The sequence below is a fragment of the Oncorhynchus tshawytscha genome, linkage group LG14, assembly GCF_018296145.1.
Source record: "Oncorhynchus tshawytscha isolate Ot180627B linkage group LG14, Otsh_v2.0, whole genome shotgun sequence".
NCBI classification, from domain to species: Eukaryota; Metazoa; Chordata; class Actinopteri; order Salmoniformes; family Salmonidae; genus Oncorhynchus; species Oncorhynchus tshawytscha.
In genome coordinates, this window is record NC_056442.1 from 19,472,610 (window position 1) to 19,499,311 (window position 26,702).

The 26,702-nt window shown below is 47.5% G+C and overlaps 1 protein-coding gene across 1 annotated transcript in view; it reads left to right on the forward strand.

Moving 5' to 3' along the window:
• The window catches only part of LOC112266744 (signal-induced proliferation-associated 1-like protein 3), a 103,713-nt gene that overhangs the window by 57,861 nt on the left and 19,150 nt on the right, over positions 1-26,702 (forward strand). Inside the window, exons 3-12 of the mRNA XM_042296650.1 lie at positions 5,906-7,598; positions 9,177-9,307; positions 12,548-12,736; positions 12,911-13,085; positions 13,538-13,641; positions 19,394-19,551; positions 19,657-20,239; positions 20,602-20,700; positions 20,822-20,997; positions 24,551-24,803. Coding sequence (XP_042152584.1) covers positions 6,134-7,598; positions 9,177-9,307; positions 12,548-12,736; positions 12,911-13,085; positions 13,538-13,641; positions 19,394-19,551; positions 19,657-20,239; positions 20,602-20,700; positions 20,822-20,997; positions 24,551-24,803 — 3,333 coding nt within the window. The 5' untranslated portion in view covers positions 5,906-6,133. The remainder of the gene's footprint in view (positions 1-5,905; positions 7,599-9,176; positions 9,308-12,547; positions 12,737-12,910; positions 13,086-13,537; positions 13,642-19,393; positions 19,552-19,656; positions 20,240-20,601; positions 20,701-20,821; positions 20,998-24,550; positions 24,804-26,702) is intronic.

The window sequence follows — 26,702 nt, forward strand, 5'->3', positions numbered from 1 at the left end:
GCCAAGTATCACGATGCCAAGTAGTATCGAAATACCACGGTTGGGAAAAAATCTGTCCCCCCCTTCCGACGCTTGTTCACGTTATTTTTTAAACGTTCTCCAAAAAACTCTCTGAAACTTCTACTCAATGCAACACATTGTATTTAGCTTCACACTGTTCAGTGTATAATAGAATACTGCATAGAATGGCTGACTTGCTCATATTTGCAAAGGCCTAACTGTGATTTGGCTGGAGGAATGGGAGGAAGGAATATGCATCAGTGGAGGCTGCTGAAGGGAGGACGGCTCGTAATAATGGCTGGAACGGCACGAATGGCATCAAAACGCACAGAAGCCATGTGTTTGATACCATTCCACTCATCGGCAACAGCCATTATCACGAGCCCGTCCTCCCAAATGAAGATGCCACCAACCTCCTGTGATATACATGCATAATGATCTGCATGTCATTGTGTCAGTCTGGGGAAAACACTGCATGAAGCCTTTACTCTTCAGTACACACACATACCGCTTTCTCTCTCTCTCTCACACACACACACACTGCTCCCAACTTTTAAAACATTAGGCACCAAACAGAATTTAAGGAGCACCAGAAATACATAGATTTGTTTATCTAGTTTAGGCTTAGATTAGGCCTAATATGAATCCTACCTTTTGAAGCACATCTCATGAATAGCAGACCGAAATGTGCCTAAGCCTACTGTCAAGTACCAGACTGTTAGCTAGCTAGGTAGCATAACTGAACAGGTTATTTTTGTTATCAAGCCAATAATTAGCGACTCTGGATTTTTCTACGGCCCACAACATGGTTTGTGAAATGATATAAAACGCATGCGAGTCTCGATAGGACAACAAAAAAAAGGCATCTCCGGTAATATGGGCCATGTTTTTTAAAAACCGTTTAGGTTGGAGACGAGCTCTTTTCTTTGCTGTAAAAGCTCCAACCATGCCTGTCACGATTCTTTCCATTTTCCCCTCTGACACTCAGAGGCTGCATGATGGTGAGCTTGCAAAGTCGACTCAGACGGGCCTGTGCTCTTGGTTATAACAGGTGATGAAATGATACAACGTATCAACATTGCTGGCTTTGCACACTGCTCCAATGCAACACATGTAGAAATCGAACAACAGAAGACTCATCGGGGTCTGCACCCGCACTCGCCATCACGGCTAAATTATATATATATATATATCTATCTTTTTAAACCGAAGGTGGAATAGACGTGAAGTGCTGACGAAGAGAAGCAGGTGAGTGAGGGCTGATAAGGGATGCAGCAGGATGATTACTGCTGCCACACGTGATATACACATGGAAGTGGATATCATTGGACCTGCCCATACAAGAGACGAGTGGCCGTTGCTTCAATTCAACTAAATTTATAAACAAAAGTGACTTTTATAAAAGGCACCAGCAGGTTCTTTAGATCGGTAGGGCATAAACAGTTGGTAGTATCATATGAAACGGTACTACGGTATTCTAAAATGTTGGTATCATGACATTTTGGTACCATGATATTACTGGTATGTCGAGCAACACACACACAGTCATCAAACTGAGCAGCAGCATATACTGTATCATATATCCTGATGCCTAGTCACCTTACCCCTATACATATCTATCCCTACCACTCCAGTATCCCTGCACATTGGGAATATGGGTTTTGGCACTGACTCTGTCTGTAGCTTACTTGTTTTCTTGTTGTTGATCTTATTTTTATTTCTTGTGTGTTTTTGTTCTATTTTACTTTCTTTTTTTTAAATCATTGTTTTATACTTGTTCTACTGATATTGATTACTGCATTGTTGGAAAAGAGCAACAAATGCATTTCACGTCACGTGACAATAACTTAACTCGGAACGAAAAACATGATCGGCCTAAGGTAATAATGAGACTGGTAGAACAAACAATGGCAAGATAGAAAAATGGAATGAGTAGTTTGAACAAACCTTACAGTTGAGCGTGGCTTAATCTAAATTAAGTTATGCATGCATCCCTCTTTGCCGTTGCAAACCAAACAGCCAAAAGCAAAATCCTACTAATTAAAATAGCTTATCGAAAGCATTAAGGCGAGGTACAGTTATGAGTATTTCCCAAACAGAGGCCATTTCTAATCGTGTTTGTCCTAAAGTTGCCGCTTTCAAATGGTAACTATTGTGAAAATCAGATTTGATCACAGATTTATTTTTAATGACAAATATTATCAGTCAACAAGAAGTGAAATTGAGCCAACATTTTGTTTGAAAGTTTGAACGAGAACTCAAATGAAAACGTACAGCTTATTAAAGAAACTGTGTAGAGTATGCCAATCCTATTTCCATAGTTTATTATTAGCTATGTAAAGTGCATTTGGAAAGTGTTCAGAGCCCTTCACCTTTTCCATTTTTTTAATCCATCTACACACAATACCCCATAATGACAAAGAAAAAACAGGTTTAGAAATGTTTGCAAATTTATTACAAAAAAAACAAAACAGGTGCCTTATTTACATAAGGGCGGCAGGGCAGCCTTGTGATTAGAGGGTTGGACTAGTAACCGAAAGGTTGCAAGATCGAATCCCCGAGCTGACACAGTACAAATCTGTCGTTCTGCCCCTGAACAAGGCAGTTAACCCACTGTTCCCAGGCCGTCATTGAAAATAAGAATTTGTTCTTAACTGACTTGCCTAGTTAAATAAAGGTAAATTAAATCAAAAACAAGTATTCAGACCCTTTGCAATGAGTCTCAAAATTGAGCTCGGGTGCATCCTGTTTCCATTGATCATTCTTGAGATGTTTCTGCAACTTGATTGGACATGATTTGGAAAGGCACACACCTGTCTATATAAGGTCCCACAGTTAACGGCATGTCAGAGTAAAAACCGAGCCATGAGGAATTGTCTGTAGAGCTCTGAGACAGGATTGTGTCGAGGAACAGATCTAGTGAATGGTACCATAAAATGTCTGCAGCATTGAAGGCCCCCAAGAAAACAGTGGCCTCCCTTATTCTTAAATCGAAGAAGTTTGGGAACCACCAAGACTCTTCCTAGTGCTGGCCGACCTGCCAAACTGAGCAATCGAGGGAGAAGGGCCCTGATCAGGGAGGTGAACAAGGACCCAATGGTCACTCTGACAGAGCTCCAGAATTCCTCTGTGGAGATGGGAAAACCTTCCAGAAGGAGAACCATCTCTGCAGCACTCCACCAATTAGGCCTTTATTGTAGAGTCGCTAGACGGAAGCCACGCCTCAGTAAAAGGCACATGACTGCTCACTTGGAGTTTGCCAAACGGCACATAAAGGACTCTCAGACCATGAGAAACAAGATGCTCTGGTCTGATGAAACCAAGGTTGAACTCTTGGACCTGAATGCCAAGCGTCACATCTGGAGGGAACCTGGCACTATCCCTATGGTGAAGGATGGTGGTGGCAGCATCATGCTGTGGGGATGTTTTTCAGCAGCAGGGACTGCGAGACCAGTCAGGATCGAGGGAAAGATGAATGGAGCAAAGTACAGAGAGAATCTTGATGATAACCTGCTCCAGAGCGCCCAGGACCTCCGACTGGGGCGAAGGTTCACCTTCCAACAGGACTACGACCCTAAGCACACAGCCAGGACATCACAAGAGAGGCTTTGGAAAAATCTCTAAATGTCGTTGAGTAGCCCAGCCAGAGCTCAGACTTGAACACCATTCGAACATCTCTGGAGAGACCCGAAAATAGCTGTGCAGCAACACTCCCCATCCAACCTGACAGAGCTTGAAAAGATCTGCAGAGAAGAATGGGAGAAACTCCCCAAATACAGATGTGCCAAGCTTGTAGCGTCATACCCAAGAAGACTCAGGGCTGTAATCGCTGCCAAAGGTGCTTCAACAAAGTAAAGGGTCTGAATACTAATGAAAATGTGGTATTTACATTTTTTTTAATACATTTGCTAAAATGTCAATAAAAAACAGTTTTTGCTTTGATATTATGGGGTATTGTGTTTAGATTGAGGAAAGTGTCATGGAAATTCTTACAGGTGGACACAAAGTCAATCTTTAAATTAATCATTGTTTATTTGTCAGCGCACTGGAGAGGTTCCAACCAACTCGATGCACCATAGTACACATGTCAATCAGGAGCTTTTCCTGGGAAGACCCAGCAGTTGTCTTTAGAAATGGCTATACACAAGTTATATTTGCTTGGTTTAGCATAATTAATTCATCATGACTGTTTTGTTTCATCCACGTGACAGACCAATACTGGTTCATAAATGTGACAGACCAATACTGGTTCATAACATGTGACAGACCAATACCTCACAAGGCTTCTTTCTCTCGAAGGTGAGATCTTGAAACTGAGATCTTTCATTCGTTCTCAAAACAATGTCTGGGCGCACTGACAAATTGCAGCTACTGATAGTGAGGATTTGTATAGTCAGCCACTTGCGTGAACACAGAAATTATTAGAACAGCACATGAATAGAAGACCGAAATTAGTGACAAGAAAAGCACCAACATTAAAATTCCCATTACAAATGAAGAACAATTTCATCCATTTTAGAAGGCTGTAACGTAACAAAATGTGGAAAAAGTCAAGGGGTCTGAATAATTTCCGTAGGCCATGTATCGAGCCTAGGCATAATAATAAAGGAAGATTAGGCAAAGATGCAAATCATTGAATAATTATCCAGTTCTGGGGACAGCAGAGTTGCGTGCTCTGAAGCCGTGCCCTTCATGATTTTACAACCCATCACACGACGCTCAGTCAACGAGGCTGTCTTGTGCGTCGGCACACACAGACACTCGCCTCTTTCATGCCACGGCTTCAACAGAGAGGAATAGGCTACTGAAGAAGATTTGGCTCCGAAATATATTTTGTCATGATTCCTCTCGTCCCTCTCGCAGCATGCAGGCTCATGTTAGCTGTCCTTTTTAGCTTTAAAAAAAAAATATATATTTTTTGTCAAAAGTGTTTCCCAATAGGGGATGATGTTTTATTGTCCTATCGTGATTAAGTACCAAAGGTTGACTTCACCCAACCTCAAAGTCATGCTCATATCTGGCCTGGTGCTTAAACTAATATCCACCGTGCACACACCTCACATACCTACTCTCACACACGAATGCATATGACCTCTCACTGCCTGACACCAGCTATAATGCACTTGTGTACACACACATACCTCTCACGGGCTGATACCAGGTACATAGCATAGATGCACTCATATTTATCATCACCCTGAGCAGATAGGAGAAGAATGGGGAACCACACATACTGCTTGTAAGTTCAATTAGCTGAAAGATGACACTGCAGCAGTAACCCAACGTGTGTGTGTGTGTGTGTGTGTGTGTGTGTGTGTGTGTGTGTGTGTGTGTGTGTGTGTGTGTGTGTGTGTGTGTGTGTGTGTGTGTGTGTGTGTGTGTGTGTGTGTGTGTGCATATTTTGCCTCCATGTAACTATCCAGTCGGTTTAGCTGGGATTTGTCCTAGCACTATCAGCATGGCTTTATGATGCAGGAGTTTGATTTGGTGTAATGTAGTTGTGTGTGTGTGTGTGTGTTGCTGCTGAAATATGACACTAGTATGATAATAATAACCCTGCTTGTCAGGCATTCTGAAGATTAGTCTCAACAGGAGAAATCCTCTGTCAAATCCCCTCACCTCTCTTCTCTCTCTCTCCTCTCATCCTCTCTCTCTCTCTCCTCTCATATCCTCTTGCTCTCGCTCTCATATCCTCCTCTCTACCTTAATCACTCTCTCACACTACTGCAGATGAGTTGCTGTAGTCAGTTTTCATGGTGTCATTTCATTGGGTAGGAGGGGGGAATCTGGGTCAGTGTAGGTTAGTGTTTAGGTGTGCATGTTAAGAAACAACGTATTACTGTATGCATGTTGTGTTTCTGTTCTGGTCATCAGCATATCAATGTGTGTTTTGTCTCCTCCCCAGATCTGCCCAGAGCCTGAGAGAAGAGAGACATCCTACTGTGTAACTGGGCATATGACAAGCAGGGTCTCACCCTCCCAGTGAAAGCGATGTGTGTGGGAGGTGGAGGCCACAGCATCAGCAGAGTGTGTGTGGGGCTCCTCTCCCACTCCCCTACCCCCCACCCTGGCACGGGATGCCAGCCCACTTCCCCCCTGCCTTCTGTCCTGCCCTGAGCTCTCTTGGGGCGCCATGAACACCTACAGAGATAGAGGGGTCACCTGCACCTCCTCAGACCTGCTAGAGAGGGGTGGAGGGGGAGGGCCTGGGTCACTCCTCGCACAACATGCCACCTTCCACCTCACCCTCAACGGCCACCCTGCCCCCTCCTCTGACCCAGCCACCCAATCCCGTGTCTCTGTTCCCAAGATGGGCGTCCGCGCCCGTATTGCTGAGTGGCCGCCGCGCCATGCGCAATCGAGGGAGTCGCTCCTGGAGAACGGGCAAGGCGCTAATCACCATGGAGACGACCCCTCCACGACGACCTCCTCCGCATCTTTCCCCATCTCCGAGGTCGGGCTGGTGCGGGGAGGAGTGGCTCGTTTACCGAGGCGACGCACAAAGGATGTGGAGTTCCGTGGTGGGTACGGGGGTGGAAGAGGGTCTCCCGTAGGCCTGCGTGCCTTCCCCCCGTTACGGCAGCGCTCCAACAGCGAGGTGACTCTGAGCGAGCAGGATGAGAACGAGGTGGAAGGTCGTGGAGGTGCTAATCTGTTCCGGGAGTACGGCAGCACCTCCTCCATCGACGTGCAGGGCATCCCCGAGCAGAGCTTCTTTGACATGCTCAGCCAATTCCACCAGGAGAGGCCCGACCAGCGCAGCACTGCCCCCGTACACCTGGGGGAGCTACTGTACACCAACTCCCCTCCCTCTGCACCCCTCCCCACAGGCCACTCCCCCATCCCCACACCCCGGGGGGAGGATGGAGGGATGGGACGGTCGGAGAACAGGGTGAGGAAGAAGAGTGGGGGGACAGACTCGTCTCTGGGGACATCCTCTCTGTTCCGGAAGCTCCGCAGCTCCAGCAGAGGGGAGCTGGACAGAGGGGAGGCGGGGGAGGACGGGGGAGGCCGTAACTCTACAGATACCCCCTACAAACCCTGGGTGTGCCCCAAGAGCTTTGTCCACTACGACGCCCAGAGCATCCTGTTTGACCTCCATGAGGCTGCTGCTCAGCGCGCGTATGTATCCCAGCGGAGGAACACTGCCACCGGGGCATCGGCGGCCTCCGTCTCCCTGGCTGTGTCACGGTCCTCAGCTCTGAGTGGGTTGGACGCTACCTACTCCAGCGTTGAGGACCTGACGCTAGGTCTCGACCCCAGCGCGCCCACTCCCTCCCTGGGCGTGGACCCTCTGGACGGCCCCCCCGGTGGCCCCACCTCCAGTCTGCTCCTCCTCAGCTGCCCCCACTTCCGCAACGAGACGGGGGGACACGGGGAGCGCAACGTCAGCTTCCTGAGCTCCTCGGCCGAGCGGGGAGGGGAGGGGGGCGCGGGTGACCTGGCGAGGGGCAGCCTCCGGCGTAGCAACGCCAGTGTGTCGGTGGTGGAGGTACCCATCGAGCAGCAAGTCACCCGAATAGACAGGCTGAAACTCTATAGCATCGAGCATGTGGACCTGGGGGCACGCTACTACCGAGACTACTTCCACGGGAAAGGTAACAACTCATCTGATGTTGCCACTTGGTCCAGCCGCCCTATCCTGCCTAACTTGTACAACTATTAGTATTCACTCTCCCTATCATTTTCTGCTGTCAATAAAAGTCTAGCCATGTCACTAGTGTTTCCACTGGCGGTACTCTCTCCTCCTCCATCCAGCTGTCCCTGTACAGCCAACCTGGCAGCGGTCCCAGAGGATAACATGTACCTGCCTCTTGTCTGTTGGCAAACTGAGTTCATAGCTCTGGGAAGAATTAGTTTACTCCCTCACACACACGGTGACCTCTCTGCCTCAGCACATGAATCCTGACACTGGTTGTCTCTTCCTATTAAAATGCCCCTGATCATAGAGAACAGGTTTGTGTTTGTGTGTGTGTGTGTGTGTGTGTGTGTGTGTGTGTGTGTGTGTGTGTGTGTGTGTGTGTGTGTGTGTGTGTGTGTGTGTGTGTGTGTGTGTGTGTGTGTGTGTGTGTGTGTGTGTGTGTGTGTGTGTGTGTGTGTGTGTGTGTGTGTGTGTGTGTGTGTGTGCTCCAAGCATTGCCTCTCTAAGACCCTGGAAAAATAGATGGCTGCCCCCCCGAGGATAGAATCGTCTGCTAAGAGCCTAATTAGAGACAGAACGCTGTGTGGAACATGAGACTACTCTGGTGTTGTAACTGTACTACCCTGCATGCATGTCAAAAAGCTGACGTTTGTACTGCAGGACAAAGCGGGAATGCTAAACATGGCTGAGCCTCTTCAATTATGCAGGGGCGAAACTCGTTGAAAACTAGATCCTTCCATGGGTTTCCTCCTCCTCCGCTCACAAATGGGAGAAGTCGCTCTCCGTTTGAGGAGTACGCCGTTAATGAATCATACGGATATGTTTATAGCCTTTTACTTTAGGAATGTGTCTTATCGGAGATTTCCACTTATATTCATCAAATTCATCAAACTGTAGATAAGCAGACAGGCTACTCATTCGTCACACAGTTGTAATAAAATATCATGTGGAGCGATCTGTTTATGAAACCAACATGTCTGGCTACGAGGCCTATATCGCGCAAAGCAATAAGGCTAGTACGTCAAAGCAAGCGGTTTGTGTTGTTGTGGATTGAAGAGCAAATATAATTGAATTTAGTCATTTGTATATTATTATTATTGTGTTATCTACTCTACCTATCTGAAGGTTACTCAAGCATGTGACATCTGGGAAAAGTGCAATCTGTTCCGAACAAGCCATGCCACCACACCACCGGCTCAGCTGTACAGTCTTTGTTTGTCATTTGTAGCTCTAATCAATGTCCTCAGGTTCCTTGATGACCTGATTTTAATTCAATGTGTAATTGAAAATGGATTGAAACCACATACAAGCACGGCAAGCACTGTTCTGACACTCCACCCTTCAGTCTCTTCTCTTTCCCTCCTCCGCTCTGAGCCTGTTCTCTCTCTCTCCATCTCCTTTCACTCAACCCCCCCTCCTCCATTTTTCCATGTCCAAAGGCTGTTATTGCAATGATCAATACACGGTGTTCAACAGTACCAAAGGCATGTCCAGACATGTAGTGAACACACTCTGTCCCTGTGTGTCACTGCAGAGCACTCAAACTACTTTGGCACGGACGACAAGCTGGGTCCGGTGGCTGTGAGTATCCGCAGGGAGAAACTGGACGACACTAAAGACCTGAAGGACCAGTACCAGTACCGCATCATCGCCAGAACCAGTGAGGTACTAACACCCAACCCCCGCCTCCCACTGTCTGCCTACACACAGCTAGATAGAACACCGAGTAGGCTGAATACTGACGCTGCCAAATGTGTGTGTCGTTTGAGTAGGCAGAGTGCGCTTGAGACACAGTGTGGGAGTGCGTTTTTTGGACGCTGTTATTTATGCCTGGACTGGACCTCAGCGAGTCACCACGGCTCATCCTGGCTCCACCCCACACTACCCTCTCCCTTCACACCTTCCCCTCGCACTCTTACCTCCCCTCCTCTCTCCAATCCCTCCATTCTCTGCCAGTGGAAATTTCCACCTGACCAGGCCCTGCTCAGAACAGCTAAGCCCAAACGCTGCCCCGGGCCCGGTCCACTGGTAGGCCTCTCTCCACTCATACCCCAGCTAGTGATAGGTCAAACCTCTTCATTCGAAGCAAAGATGTAGCCGGACAACTCCTTCTTTCGGTTGCGCTGTGGATCGCTTCATGCTTTAGTCTGAGACGGCCATCGTTGAAGTCAGTTGTGGTGAAGAGGTGCGTTGTACAAAACAAAGTCATCAGCGATTTAGATGGTCTCTACCTGATCAGAGTATCAAAGCCAATGACACATTTTCAAACCGCCACTTTACCCACGTGTGTTCTAACTCTGGCCCAATCCATTGGTTTCTGGACCAATCAGATGGCCCGAATGTGTTCGCATTCGGTAAAGGGTTGGGGAGGTCCTCAGATCCAGGCTCATTGCGGAGAAGAAACTAACGTCCGTACGTGTGGCGTAGTGTTTGGCCAGAGCAATGAGTCTGGGTAGCCAGGCAAGCAAAGATGTGCTCTGATTGGATCACCATCCCTCCAGGCCTGGGACAGGGCGTTCTCTATGATTGGCCATCTAGCATTACCAAAGTGCTCTTTAGTAGATTATAAAAGTGTGGACACTTTCCCCTTGGACAGGGTTTTGAAAAATGGGTGCCCCAGTGTGCGGGGATCTCCCATTAACAAACTAGGGCACCACCGGAGGCACTGAAATATTCATGTGGAAAAGCCCATAAACAATCCAGGCCACTATTTTTAGGGCACTCTAAGAGTCCACGTGTACCTGGCACTACCTTTCCTGCACACTCAAGTTCTCTCGGGATGTTTCTTGTGCAATGCATTTGGAAAGTATTCAGACCCCTTGACTTTTTCCACAAAAAATGTACGTTACAGCCTTACTCTAAAATTGTTTTTACATTTAAAAAAAAATATATACTCAATCTACACACAATAGCCCATAATGACAAAGCGAAAACATACCTTATTTACTTAAGTATTCAGACTCTTTGCTATGAGACTCGAAATTGAGCTCCGGTGCATCCTGTTTCCAGAAGGACAACCATCTCTGCGGCACTCCACCAATCAGGCCTTTGAAGGTAGAGTGGCCAGACGGAAGCCACTCCTCAGTAAAAGCCACTCCTCAGTAAAAGCCACATGGCAGCCCGCTTGCCAAAAGGCACCTGAAGGACTCCCAGACCATGAGAAACAAGATTCTCTGGTCTGGTGAAACCAAGATGGATCTCTTTGGCCTGAATGCCAAGCGTCACGACTGAAGGAGATCTGGCACCATCCCTACGGTGAAGCATGGTGGTGGCAGCATCATGCTGTGGGGATTTTTCAGTGGCAGAGACTAGGAGACTAGTCCGGATCGAGGGAAAGATGAACAAAGCAAAGTACAGAGATCCTTGATGAAAACCTGCTCCAAAGCACTCAGGACCTCCGACTGGGGGGCGAAGGTTCACCTTCCAACAGGACAACGACCGTAAGCACACAGCCAAGACAATGCAGGAGTGGTTTCGGGACAAGTCTCTGAATGTCCTTGAGTGGCCAAGCCAGAGCCCAAACTTGAACCGAACTTGAAAGGTGCTGCCAAAGGTGCTTCAACAAAGTACTGAGTAAAGGGTCTGAATACTTTACGTAAATGTGATATGTCCCCCCGCGCTTCCGTTTTTTGCTTTGTCATTATGAGGTATTGTGTGTAGATTGATGGGAGGGTTGGGACTAATTCACTCTATTTTAGAATAAGGCTGTAGCGTAACAAAATGTGGAAAAAGTCCAGGGGTATGAATACTCAGAGACTGATTGACAGATTGACTGACCACTGCACAAATAGCCATCTTAATAGTCCTTTCCAGTAGTGTCCAGTGAGTGCCGTGACTGTGCCCCTCTGGCTAACTGCTGCCCTCCCTGTTGTTTTTAGCTGGATTACATGGCTGCCTGGCCTCCTCGCCTTAGCCCCTATGGAACAATGGGCCGCTCCGCCGCCTGTGTCTACAGAGATTAGCTCACACAGACGCTCCACTCAGGCCTGTCCTTGGTTCCCACACACAGACAGACAGACACAGACAGACAGCTCACAGCCCCCCCCTTCCCTCACTCATTGAAGTTTGAACAAGGCTGACACAGCATGCTATAACCACACGATGCACACTCAATCGCACTCGTCCACGTGCACTCAAACACATTGTTACACATACCCTACAGATGCCCCAGGTTGGTGCAGTCAGCCACTACTGGACACCAACATAAGGGTTCCCCATCCTGCCTCCCAGGGGGAGAGATTGGGTTGGAGACAATTGTCAGAGGTTAAAGTTCACCTGGGGCAACACGATATGAATAGTTCGACAGGTTATTGGCAACTATTGGCTCAGCATCTGAGAAACGACTTGAGTAGCTCTGTGTTGTGCCAGAAGGTCATCTGAATAGGTGGAATTTAACGTGCACTATTTAGGGGGTTTCTTTTCCCCCACGACAAAAACCCTTGACTTCGTTAATTTGAAGCACTTTCTCATCCCCTCCAGCTCCTCGGCAGTGTGTTGCAGTTTTAATGAAGCACGGTGCCGTGGTCTCTCTGAATACATTGAATAAAATACAGCTCTCTCAGCACCTGAGATTATTATAGCCCCGCTGTCTGGAAACACCCCGAGTACCGGTCTCCCCTGTAGGGTTCACTCAGGTGCATGGCAGTAAGAAGCTTTTAAAGATTGCAGATATTCATCTACTGAAGACATTTGTCCTTTTTCTCAATGTCTCAAAACAACTTCCAGAGACATAGATATGAGCAAGTTCTCTGCAAGTTAATGGACAATAAAGTACATCTCATCTTACCTTTTTGTGTGTGTTTCATATCTCTATCACTCCCATGTCCTCCGTGTGTGTGTGTGTGTGTGTGTGTGTGTGTGTGTGTGTGTGTGTGTGTGTGTGTGTGTGTGTGTGTGTGTGTGTAGCTGGTGACGTTGCGGGGGTCCATCCTGGAGGATGCGGTGGCCTCCACGGGAAGGCACGGCACGGTGCGGGGTCTCCCCCTGAAGGAGGTGCTGGAGCAGGTGGTCCCGGAGCTCAGTGTGTCCTGCCTGCGCCTGGCTCTCAGCACGCCCAAGGTCACCGAGCAGCTCCTCAAACTGGACGAACAGGGGGTGAGTTGGCGGGCCATGGTCTCAGGCGGGCCATGGTCTGTGTCTTTTTGTCACCTCTGATATCACCTCCTGTAGCTACAGTCATAAACGCCAGACAGGTGTGTCTCTGTTTGAGCCAGGGGAGCGGCAGCCGCGTGTGAATGCGGCCTAATATTTGTTTCTTCTCCGGTGTAGCTGAGTCAGAAGCACAAGGTGGGAGTGCTGCTGTGTCGGGCAGGGCAGAGCACCGAAGAGGAGATGTATAACAACGAAGAGGCCACGCCCGCCTTCTCTGCCTTCATGGACCTGCTAGGGGAGCAGGTGTACCTCCGAGGCTTCACCAACTACGCCGCCCAGCTGGACACTAAGAGTACGTGTCTGTGTGTGTGGGAGGGTAGGGTGTTTGTGTTTGTGTCTTGTTTGTGTGTGTGGGGGGGGGTGCGTAGTAGGGTGTGTGTGCAGGCGAATGTGCGTGCCCAATGTCAGCACAGTTTTCTGCATGCCTTCCTAATGGTTAAATGTAGTTTTTGCAATCATGTAATGATGGAACTTAAGGCCCAGGTGTGAACACTGAGTAAAATGAGTGATTCCTGTCAAATGGCTCATGGATATAAAAACACTGTTGCTGCGTCACAGCCTGTGATGTCAACCGTTTAGAAAGAGTCTCGACAGACTGTGTTTTTCTTTTTGATGTGGTGTTCCTTTATTTGTTGAGTTCATGCCCTGGTGCTGAACTGGGACAGGATAACGGAACGTTGACCGCGTGTTTGCTTGTGCGTATGTTTGTGTGTGTTGCTCTCTCTCTCTCTCGGTTTCCCCCAGCTGACTCGACGGGAACCCACTCCCTGTACACCACCTACCAGGGCTATGAGGTCATGTTCCACGTGTCCACCATGCTGCCCTACATGCCCAACAACCCACAGCAGGTGAGACCAACACACACACACACACACAGCATGGTCTACCACAGCCCACCCCAAACACCTTCAACTCCCCTTCTATCTAGTATTGTTGTCTGGTCAATCCCACAGGTGTAGTTACAGGGGTCAGGCACTAATTCCAGATGACCAAAAGGGTACTCATGGTGGCGTGGCCATTGTCAAAGTCTCACTAATCCTTTGGACGTCCGACCGAGTGTCACCGTTGAGTGTCATAGCTCAGATTCAGAAGACACATGGCGGACAGAGACTGGAAGGGTTATAAACTGTCTTGTGTTTGTGTAATGTGGTTTTGTTACAGCTCTGATCTATAGTTTGTCTGGCTCGGACATGGACAATTGCTTCTGCTCGTGATATAGAACTTCTCTCCCTCTCTTTTTAGACTGGCGTTCCTCTTCAATTCTGTGTCTGTGGTCTTTTTCCTGGAGTCTTTGTTCCCTTTTTGAATGGCCTTTTCACGCCTCTCTCTTTCTCTCTCTCTCTCTCTTATAACTGGATCGAAGCTGGGTGGGGCTCGGGCTCTAGGTTTCCCTTTCTGCTCTAAATAGAGCTGCCTTCCGACATATCCCTCAGGGCGCTGTGTTAACGGTGTGTGCGAGTGAAACTGTGCGTCGGTTGTTAAGCTCGGCATTTCTTGTGTGCGCGTGTATGCCCAAGTGTTTTCATGAGAACTTAATGTGGGTGAATGTACAAGGTCATATAAACCCCACGAGTGTGCTTATATTTGTAATGTGCTGCTAACGGTATCTATGTTCATTAAATACATGCCAACTGTACAGTAACTGTTGCTAGCACATACACCACCTGGTCAAAAGTATGTGGACACCTGCATCAAATCAAATCAAATTTTATTTGTCACATACACATGGTTAGCAGATGTTAATGCGAGTGTAGCGAAATGCTTGTGCTTCTAGTTCCGACAATGCAGTAATAACGAGCAAGTAATCTAACTAACAATTCCAAAAAAACTACTGTCTTATACACAGTGTAAGGGGATAAAGAATATGTACATAAGGATATATGAATGAGTGATGGTACAGAGCAGCATAGGCAAGATACAGTAGATGATATCGAGTACAGTATATACATATGAGATAAGTATGTAAACCAAGTGGCATAGTTAAAGTGGCTAGTGATACATGTATTACATAAGGATGCAGTCGATGATATAGAGTACAGTATCAACGTATGCATAAGAGATGAACAATGTAGGGTAAGTAACATTATATAAGGTAGCATTGTTTAAAGTGGCTAGTGATATATTTGGTATGCATGGTATTAATATGAGGTTGGTCCTCCCCCTTTGCTGTTATACCAGCCTCTACTGTTCTGGGAAGGCATTCCACTAGATGTTGGAACATTGCTGCTGGGACGAGCTTCCATTCGGCCACAAGAGCATTAGTGAGGTCGGGCACTGATGTTGGGCGATTTAGGTCTGGCTCGCAGTCGGGGTGTTCCAATTCATCCCAAAAGTGTTCGATGGGGTTGAGGTCAGGGCTCTGTGCAGGCCAGTCAAGTTCTTCCACACTGACCTAGACAAATCATTTCTGTATGGACCTCAATTTGTGCATTGGGGCATTGCTGAAACAAGGAAAGGTGCTTCCCCAAACTGTTGCCACAAAGTTGGAAGCACAGAATTGTCTAGAATGTCATTGTATGCTGTAGCATTCAGATTTCACTTCACTGGAACTAAGGGGCCTAGCCCGAACCATGAAAAGCAGCCCCATTCCATTATTCTTCATCCACCAAACTTTACAGTTGGCACTATGCATTCTGGCAGGTCGTGTTCTGGCACCCGCCAAAACCAGATTCGTCCGTTGGACTGCCAGATTGTGAAGTATGATTCATCACTCCAGAGGACACGTTTCCACTGCTCCAGAGTCCAATTGCGGCGAGCTTTACACAACTCCAGCCGACGCTTGGCATTGCTCATAATAATCTAAGTCTTGTGTGCAGCTGCTCGGCCATGGAAACCCATTTCATGAAGCTCCAGACAAACAGTTTTTGTGCTGATGTTGCTTCCAGAGGCAGTTTTGAATAGTGACCGAGGACAGGTGCTTTTTACACTCTTCAGCACTCAGCGGTCCAGTTCTGTGAGCTTGTGTGGCCTACCACTTTGTGGCTGAGCCGTTGTTCCTCTTAGATGTTTCCACCTCACAATAACAGCACTTACAGTTGACCTGGGCAGCTCTAGCAGGGCAGAAATTTGACAAACCTAACTTGTTGGAAAGGTGGCATCCTATGACTGTGCCACGTTGAAAGTCACTGAGCACTTCATATATATATATTTAGTCAGCCACCAATTGTGCAAGGTCTCCCACTCAAAAATATGGGAGAGGCCTTTGATTTTCATTATAGGTACACTTCAACTATGACAGACAAAATGTGAGAAAAAAAATCCAGAAAATCACATTGTAGGATTTTTAATGAATTTATTTGTAAATTATGGTGGAAAATAAGTATTTGGTCAATAACAAAAGTTTATCTCAATACTTTGTTATATACCCTTTGTTGGCAATGACAGAGGTCAAACGTTTTCTGTAAGTCTTCACAAGGTTTTCACACACTGTTGCTGGTATTTTGGCCCATTCCTCCATGCAGATCTCCTCTAGAGCAGTGATGTTTTGGGGCTGTTGCTGGGCAACACGGACTGGTTGCTGACTAAATAGTTTTTTGCCCCACTGTAGCTGAAACTGAGTTTTCATAACCTACTAATTCACATACAGTGCATTCCAAAGTATTCAGACCCCTTGACTGACAAAAATGTTGCTGTTAGCAACAGTTAGCATGTATTAGCAACTATTAGAATGTATCCACTATACAGTGGGGCAAAAAAGTATTTAGTCAGCCAACAATTGTGCAAGTTCTCCCAAAAAAGTTATATTTTGGTTTCATTTGACCATGTGACATTTTCCCAATCTTCTTCTGGATCAACCAAATGCTCTCTAGCAAACTTCAGACGGGCCTGGACATGTACTGGCTTAAGCAGGGGGACACGTCTGGCTCTGCAGGATTTGAGTCCCTGGCGGCGTAGTGTGTTACTGATGGTAGGCTTTGTTACTTTGGTCCCAGCTCTCTGCAGGTCATTCACTAGGTCCAAATGCTCTCTAGCAAACTTCAGACGGGCCTGGACATGTACTGGCTTAAGCAGGGGGACACGTCTGGCACTGCAGGATTTCAGTCCCTGGCGGCGTAGTGTGTTACCGATGGTAGGCTTTGTTACTTTGGGCCCAGCTCTCTGTAGGTCATTCACTAGGTCCCCCCGTGTGGTTCTGGGATTTTTGCTCACTGTTCTTGTGATCATTTTGACCCCATGGGGTGAGATCTTGCGTGGAGCCCCAGATCGAGGGAGATTATCAGTGGTCTTGTATGTCTTCCATTAAATAATGAGTTTGATGAATAAAATATAAACAATGTATCTTCATAATGTACAGTCTTCATACTGTGCAGTCTTTGGTTACGCCAAAGACTGTACAGTATAAAGATCGGCAGAAACTGCTTCTACAATAGAAATCCCCAATCACACTTGAAGGCGACGTTAGCTAGCATAGCTCATTTGCAAAAACCCTCCATCGGGTCTAACGGTCATGCCTTGCCGAATTACGCATGTGCAGGCTGTCAAATTAAAGTCACTCCTCCGATATTAAAAGAAAATCATACCAGTCAGTTTCACAAGGTTGTAGTAATGACAGGTCCAGCTACTTAAGATATTTGCTCAAATCTAGGTTTTGCCTTTAGAATTCGAGAAAATGAACAACTAAGGACGACTTCCTCCCATTGTCTGCCAAACCCTGGTCTGTTAAGTCGGCTTCCAGACGCATTCCCAGAAGTATCGCGACGTTGCGCCTCTGGGTACAAAAACTCTGTGGTTACGCTATATGTGTGCCTGACTGAACTACTTTTATAGGCGTGTGGGTTTGTAAATGGTACAATGGTAGAGAATAGATGAATATTCAGCACACTTACTCCATCCAGGGGCGCAAAGGCAACAGCAGCAACATGTTTTACTTCTGCCGTGCAACCTCTAGGTGTCAGTGTAGATCACCAATAAACCCTCACTCAGAGAGGAGAGGGAAGAGACCTGTTAGAGAGTCAGGTAGTCAATAAAGAGTCATGTTATGTGCCAGAGAGAGGAGGAGAGTCAAAAAGAGAGCAAGAGAAGAGGTGAATGTGACTAAGGGCAAGGGCCTAGAGAGGAGAGGAGGATCTCCAGTACATCCGGACCCCAGGGGCCCCTGACAGTTGTCCAGCCCCAGGCAGAATGTGTGTGTGTGTGTGTGTGTGTGTGTGTGTGTGTGTGTGTGTGTGTGTGTGTGTGTGTGTGTGTGTGTGTGTGTGTGTGTGTGTGTGTGTGTGTGTGTGTGTGTGTGTGTGTGTGTGTGTGTGTGTGTGTGTGTGTGTGAGCTTTATGCTGTCATATATAATTGACACTTTCACACTGCTACACTGCAAATAGACACAGGATGGATTCTGTCACTGTGTGACTGACATTCACACCAGTGGAGACTGGTGACCTGAAAAATGGAGGAGGATGGGAGACCCACGGTATAGGCGCGGAACGCATGGAGACGACAAAGTGTTTTTCAAAAATCGTCAAAGACGAATTATTTTAACCTAAAGCATTTAAAAAATACATTTATTGTACAGTGTTATGGGGAATGAGAGGGCTACTTACACCGTGTTGGAAAGGGATCACAGCAGTGATTGAATGAGGGTATGAGGCATGAGTTGAGGTGTTCAGAGGCTTGACCAGTGCTGGACAGGATTTGACTGGGAAGGCTAAAAACAATCACACTACACAGTTAGACAAAATATCTAAGAATGAGTTAGTCCAAGCAAGGAGTAAAATCAATGATGTGTAATGTGATTGTGTATGTAATTGACTCTACATACAGTAATGAGACGAAATTGATAGGTGTACTCACAGTACTTGGAGAGGAAACATTAAATGTAACAGTGGATGAGCGGACACATGAGACGTGGCTTCAGTTCATGTCAGAAGAAAGTTGACAATGGTAGTGGAGTGGAGTAGTCATCACCTCTTACTCAGGGAACAAGAGGGGACTTCGCTGTAAATACAAATAGCAGATACATTCCATTACAGCTGCACCATCGTAGGTTTGGACAACGAGTTTCTCTATGAACTTAAACTCAGACATCTCAAAATTCATCAAGTCAAACAGACTGTATCTCGCCCACTTGACACATCAAAGTAGCCAAAGAAATATTCCTGAATAAAGCCCTGATCATCACATACCTGACGATACCTGACAACTGCACACTGACTTTCCTTCTGGGGCCTGGAGTTTTTCCTTATGTTAACCTAACTAGGAAAACTCTGGACCCTATAAGGTATTGACAGTGATTCATTTTAGGGTTATGATGGGACCTGTTTTTCCTAATCAGGTCACATGGTTAAAATAATACAAAATAAACTCCTGAAAAAAGCCCTGGAGGATGAAACCCCCTTCAAACTGAAGCTACCTTATATTCCCTAACAATATAATGGTGCGATAGTGAGTCAAGTGAGCTCATAGTGCCAAATCTGGCTCACTCATGTTCATTTGTACTTGTTCTGTCTCCCCCGCTCACTCTCCTCCCTCCTTCTGCTTCGGTCTGTCTCTCCCTCTGCCAACTCTGTGTGCTTACCTCCACCCTCGCTCGCACTCCTTTCTGTCTCCCTCTTTCACATGTTCCTTTTTGCTCCTTCTCACCCCCCCCTCTCCTTTTTCTCCCTCAGCTCCTGAGGAAGAGGCACATAGGGAACGACATCGTCACAATAATCTTCCAGGAGCCGGGAGCGCTGCCCTTCACCCCTCAGAACATCCGCTCCCACTTCCAGCATGTGTTCGTCATCGTCCGCGTGCACAACCCCTGCTCCGACGGCACTTGCTACAGGTAGGGGGGGGGGGACACACCAACTCTCACCATGGCATTCATTATGCTGCTGTTATTGGTGGGTTTGTTGATGTTTTTTTTATTTTTTTACTCCTCTCTCCTCAGTGTGGCTGTGACGCGCATGAAGGACGTGCCTCCCTTCGGCCCGCCCATCCCCAGCGGGGTGACGTTCCGTGACCCTGAAGCCTTCCGCAACTTCCTTTTGGCCAAGGTGATCAATGCAGAGAGCGCCGCGCACAAGTCTGAGAAGTTCCACACCATGGCCACGCGCACACGACAGGAGTACCTCAGAGACTTAGCCGAGAACTGTGTGAGCAGTACGCCGCTCGACTCCGCGGGCAAACTCAACAACCTCATCTCGCTGGCGTCGAAGAAGAGAGAGCGGGCGCGGGCGAGGGAGGGGGCCGAGTTGGGAGCGGCCGGGGCGGTGGCGTGGAGGGTGCTGGCCCAGGACTTCAGTGGCGGCGGGACGGAGATCTCCTGCGCTCTGGGCGTGTCGGCAGAGTACATCCTCCTGGCAGACTGCAACACCAAGGAAGTGGTGTTCAACTGCTTCTGCGTCGACGTGATCGGCTGGACGCCGGAGAGGCTGGCGCTGAAGATCTTCTACGGGAGAGGAGACCACATCGCCGTCCGAGTCCCCGAGGGCTTTGCTCAGGACATCAGGGAGGTGGTGCAGAGGTTAAAGGTGAGCGGGCAGAGGTCATAGAGCTGTGGAAGGTTTACCACATGTATGGTGGTATAAGAGGCACCGGTGTAGGGAAGAGTTCAACTGGATTTTTTTTCTAGAAGAAATAGCCTGGGTACCTCTTCCCTACATTGTTACGTAAGACAATTAAGAGTTTGCTAAAGCAGACAGACAGCCACCCAGGCTAAGGTGACCGTGATTCTTGCTAAGGGGCGGTTCAAAACTGGTTCTGAAACAAAAATCCATGTTTGGCTGTTTTGTGTGATTTATGTATTTAATGATGCATTTAAAACCACCAGTCTTTTTGAAGCCTTTTTATTTGCTTAAAGCTCCTAGGCTCTCCTCCCTCCCTCTCTCCCCAGGCGCTGACGGTGGGCTGTGAGACGGTGGATATGACTCTGAGGAGGAATGGCCTGGGACAGCTGGGGTTCCACGTCAGGCTGGATGGCACCGTGGCCGAGGTACTTTTCCATTCCTTCAAAAAATATATTTCTGTGAAGTCATGTCAAATCCATAAAAATTCATATTACATATATATTTTTTATTTTTATTTTTTTACATCTTTTTTTTAACCTGCTTTAGGTGGAGGAGTACGGCTTTGCCTGGCAGGCGGGGCTGAGGCAGGGCAGCCGGTTGGTGGAGATCTGCAAGGTTGCCGCGGTAACCCTGACACACGAGCAGATGATCGACCTACTGAGGACGTCGGTCACCGTTAAAGTGGTGATCATACCGCCCTACGAGGAGGGAGGGCCCCGCAGGTCAGTGTGTTTGTGCCCATGTGTTTGAGTGTGTGTGTGCGTTTTGAGTGTCTGTATGTGAATATGAATGGGTTTGTGTCAAAGCATCATCCTGCCTCCGAAGGATGTGTTGCAGAGAGAGAGGAGTCACAACACACAGCAACACCAACAGAGCTGAGATATGCTGGCCAGACGTCTCTGTTCTGTGGAGACTTTTGAGTGGGAGTGTGTGAAAGAGAGGCGAGAGGCACATGGTCTGAACATGTGTGAATTCCTGGACGTGGTGAAAGAGGAGAGGGAAAGAAAGAGATGGATAGAACGAAGTAACAATCAATGGAATGAGTACACAATCTCCTTTCAAGCTTTCTTATTCCCCTTCTCGCTGTCTGCCTGTATTGCCTCTCACTCTTTATCTCTCTTGCAATATCCCCTTCCCCCATCTCTTTTCTCTTGTTGGCTCCGTTCCTCTCAACCTTTCATCTGAGTATGGGCCTTGAGTACAGTGGGATAATGAGGCTCTATTAAATAGTGTGGGGTTGAATGTTACTGAGATGAATACGCACTGACTACACACAGTGGGACTAGTCTCTACTCGATATATAGCCCAGCTTGGGTGTGTCCCAAATGGCACCCTTTCCCCTATTTAGTGCAAAGACTTTCGAATAGGGCCCATAGGGCTCTGGTTAAAAGTGGTGCACTATATAGGGAATAGGGAGCCATTTTGGACCCCCCCTCCGAGTGTGCTGCTCCGTAGTCAGGGTCACATGGAGCAGGATGTCTGTTCTTGATTGAGTTGGGGTTTGCTAAATACAGTAATTGTGCTGCCGGGGCTGTGTGATGGCACAGTGGTTGGACTTCTTTAATGTTTAAGGCAGTTTAATTGCATGACTTAAACCCATTTGATACACATACACACACACACACTTGCACGCACACACACACGCTCACTCTACACACACTACATAATTAGTCTTGTATTTCACTCTTTCTGTTCCGCCCTCTCTTTTTCACCCCCACCCCTCTCTCTCTATCACGCTCGTTTTCTATAGTGTGCCAGGAAAACAGATTGCATGAGATTAAGGCCTGGAATCTGCGGGGAAAAAAATAAATATATAGAGGCGATTAATGAAAACCGCGTGCTCTGTTTGAATGAAGAGGGTAGAAGAGGAGGGAGAGAGAGGCAGTGTGTGGACAGTAGGGCAGCGGCGTAGAGGAGCTTGGATGGGAAGACGTGTCTGAACACCTCTCAGGTGGGAGAAGCCAAGTGGGTGGGAGAGAGAAAAGAGAACTGCCTTCACTTCTTCCTCTTTCTCTCCCCTCCCGGTGTGCGCTGTGGACAGGAGAGCGATATAGAGATGCAGTAGCGAGAGAGGGTGTGTGTTTGCTCGCGGAATGTGTGTGTGTGTGTGTGAGAGAGAGAGCGCTCCAGCTGTCAGGCCGGCCATTGCAATGGAGCGGTCTCTGGAAGTGGGCACCGGTGTTTTCTGTCTCTAAGGTTGGTGCTCTGGTGTGTGTGCACCGTACGTGTTCTTATCGAGTGTCTGTGTGTGTGTGTGTGTGTGTGTGTGTGTGTGTGTGTGTGAGGGTTGTTTCGTGACTTGACATTGGCAGTTATATTTGTGTGGGATCAAGTTTTTTTCCCCTTACAAGGTTGGTTAGTACACTCACTGGTATGTGTTTGAGACTGATCGAGAGACCACCATATGTCCATCATTCTACCCATACAGTGTCTCCTGGTATCTTTCATACAGACCGTGTATGTGATGTTGCAATGTCCCCTCTGTGTGTGTGCTCTGTTTACTTTAGCCTGCAGCGGTAGTAGTAGTAGTGGTGTGTATGTGTGTGTGTGTTGTTTTCTGAAGCAGTCTTGGGCTTAGTGTGGCCAGGCCCGTGTGATTGAGCTTAACAGGTCAAATAATAGGGGAGAGATCACACACAGAGAAACGGAGAGGTCCCTGTCCCTTTCTTCCCTTCTCTTTACCTGCCTTCTTTTTTTCTTTCTTTTCTCCTCTCTTCCCTTCCCCCGCCGTCCTCTCCTCCTCTAACATTTCCCTCGTCTGTCCCTCCTCTGTCACTCCTCTCCTCCTCTAACATTTCCCTCGTCTGTCCCTCCTCTCCTCCTCTATATTTTCTCTCGTCTGTCCCTCCTCTCCTCCTCTAACATTTCCCTCGTCTGTCCCTCCTCTCCTCCTCTAACATTTCCCTCGTCTGTCCCTCCTCTCCTCCTCTAACATTTCCTCGTCTGTCCCTCCTCTCCTCCTCTAACATTTCCCTCGTCTGTCCCTCCTCTCCTCCTCTAACATTTTCCTCGTCTGTCCCCCTCTCCTCCTCTAACATTTCCCTCGTCTGTCCCTCCTCTCCTCCTCTAACATTTCCCTCGTCTGTCCCTCTCCTCCTCTATATTTTCCCTCGTCTGTCCCTCCTCTCCTCCTCTATATTTTCCCTCGTCTGTCCCTCCTCTCCTCCTCTATATTTTCTCTCGTCTGTCCCCCTCTCTCCTCTATATTTCTCTCGTCTGTCCCTCCTCTCCTCCTCTATATTTTCTCTCGTCTGTCCCTCCTCTCCTCCTCTAATATTTTCTCTCGTCTGTCCCTCCCTCTCCTCTATATTTCCCTCGTCTGTCCCTCCTCTCCTCCTCTATATTTTCCCTCGTCTGTCCCTCCTCTCCTCTCACCTCTCCCGCCCTCCCTCCCCGTTGCAGCGATGTACGATGTCTGTGGCGGCGTGGTTCCTCTTTAACCTGTCAGGCCGCTCCGGGATAAAGAGGGATCTATATCGCTCTCTCTTGAGTCGAAAAGGAGACGAACACCCCACTGAAACTGATATTACGTAATTGAGGGTGTTCCTTTGAATTTGCCCAAAAAAATTCATGTGCACTTCATTGTATTATTGGTAGTGCAGTGACTCATAATGTCCAGATCGTGACTGTTTAGGGGAAGTTGAAGAAAAGCCCGTTATCGCACTAATAAAAGTGTTTAACTGGAGTGGTCTAGCCTACAACGACCATTTCCACACGCCTTGCGTGTATATAAACTCGATGCACGGTGACCCATCTAGGCCACATACACAGGAATAAAAGGCTGACCGAGAGAATCTTCATGAGATTAGCGGTTTATCTTACCGTGCTTCTGTCCAGCGACAACTGGCTGACTGAGAGGTCAGGTCATGGCTTCTATCTGTACGTACGCTCATAGAAATGCACACACTTGACCCGGGGCCTTACAGTAGGGGATGGAGTCCTGATGGAGTCCTGAAGAAGCTCATTAGTGCTTGTGTGTGTGTGTGTGTGTGTGTGTGCTGTTGGAGGAGGATGCTAAAGGGAATATGCTGACGGAGACGGCGTGCGTTCGTGGTTGCGCGCGTGTGTGTTGTGTGTGTGTGGTTGCGTGTGGTTGCGTGCATGTGTGTGTGGTTGCGTGTGTGGTGTGTGTGTGGTGTGTGTGTGTGCGTAGCCACTGACATGTTGTAAGCAGCTATGACATTTCTAGTTGTTGTCTGGTGTTTGTGTGTAATCTGTGTGAACGGTGTAGCCTTGCAGTACCACTGACTGTCCATTCCCCTTCTCTGTCTGTAGGGGCTGCACAGAGGAGTATGAGATGAAGACAATGGAGCAGAAGCCAGAGCCTGAGCCTGTGGCAGCAGGGTACCGGCCCTCCCCTCGCCCCCCCGATTGGCGCTGGGACAGCACCGCCGGCCCTCCTGGCCTGCACAGCGCCCCCACCCTCAGCGCTGGACCCCTATGGGCCCCCACCACCCCAACCCCGCTCACACAAGGCCATGGTCATGCCCGTCCCATACAGGGAGCCCCAGCACCTCTCCAACAAGAGGTGCGACACTGACGTGTGTGTGTGTGTGATTTGTTTGCCTTGTGCGTAGACACTGGTGTCATTGCCTTTGTTTGCGTCAGTGTCTTGAGGGGGTTGTCCTATGCTCATGGCCTGGTGTGATTCTCATAAATGCTCTGACATTGAGGTTATCCTTGTAAAAAAAACGTAAAGCATCGCTGTAGGTGGAGAACATATAAGTGATTTCACACGAAACCAGGATAAAAAATACCATGATTTTGGGGATTTGTACAAAATGGAACCCATAGCATGGTTATTTTTGGGGAAGAACTGTTTACATATATTTTACATTTGTAACTAATAATTTGGCATAATTGATCAAAGATGGCATTTCTATGATATTTTGACCTTACCCAGGCCTCCTTTAAGACTCCAGAATGTTTCATATTTTTTATTTATTTTAATTTAATTTTTTTTCACCTTTATTTAACCAGGTAGGCTAGTTGAGAAGTTCTCATTTGCAACTGCGACCTGGCCAAGATAAAGCATAGCAGTGTGAACAGACAACAGAGTTACACATGGAGTAAACAATTAACAAGTCAATAACACAGTAGGAAAAAAAAGGGGAGTCTATATACATTGTGTGCAAAAGGCATGAGGAGGTAGGCGAATAATTACAATTTTGCAGATTAACACTGGAGTGATAAATGATCAGATGGTCATGTACAGGTAGAGATATTGGTGTGCAAAAGAGCAGAAAAGTAAATAAATAAAAACAGTATGGGGATGAGGTAGGTAAAAATGGGTGGGCTATTTACCGATAGACTATGTACAGCTGCAGCGATCGGTTAGCTGCTCAGATAGCAGATGTTTGAAGTTGGTGAGGGAGATAAAAGTCTCCAACTTCAGCGATTTTTGCAATTCGTTCCAGTCACAGGCAGCAGAGAACTGGAACGAAAGGCGGCCAAATGAGGTGTTGGCTTTAGGGATGATCAGTGAGATACACCTGCTGGAGCGCGTGCTACGGATGGGTGTTGCCATCGTGACCAGTGAACTGAGATAAGGCGGAGCTTTACCTAGCATGGACTTGTAGATGACCTGGAGCCAGTGGGTCTGGCGACGAATATGTAGCGAGGGCCAGCCGACTAGAGCATACTAGTCGCAGTGGTGGGTGGTATAAGGTGCTTTAGTGACAAAACGGATGGCACTGTGATAAACTGCATCCAGTTTGCTGAGTAGAGTTTTGGAAGCAATTTTGTAGATGACATCGCCGAAGTCGAGGATCGGTAGGATAGTCAGTTTTACTAGGGTAAGTTTGGCGGCGTGAGTGAAGGAGGCTTTGTTGCGGAATAGAAAGCCGACTCTTGATTTGATTTTCGAAGGTGTTACAGGGCAAAAAATATGTCCTATGAAGCTTTACCGCTTGCTCTGTAATATATTTTCTTTACAACAATATATACAGTACCAGTCAAAAGTTTGGACACACCTACTCATTCAAAAAATATATATTTTATTTTAGATTCTTCAAAGTAGCTGTGATGACAGCTTTGGCATTCTCTCAACCAGTTTCACCTGGAATGCAATCTTGAAGGAGTTCTCACATATGCTGAGCACTTGTTGGCTTCTTTTCCTTCACTCTGCGGTCCAACTCATCCGAAACCATCTCAATTGGGTTGAGGTCGGAGGATTGGGGAGGCCAGGTCATCTGATGCAGCACTCAATCACTCTCCTCCTTGGTCAAATAACCCTTACACTGCCTGGAGGCGTGTTGGGTCATTGTCCACAAATAATAGTCCCACTAAGCTTAAACCAGATGGGATGGTGTATCGTTGTAGTAGCCATGCTGGTTAAGTGTGCCTTGAATTCTAAATAAATCACAGACATTGTCACCAGCAAAGCACCATCACACCTCCTCCTCCATGCTTCACGGTGGGAACCACA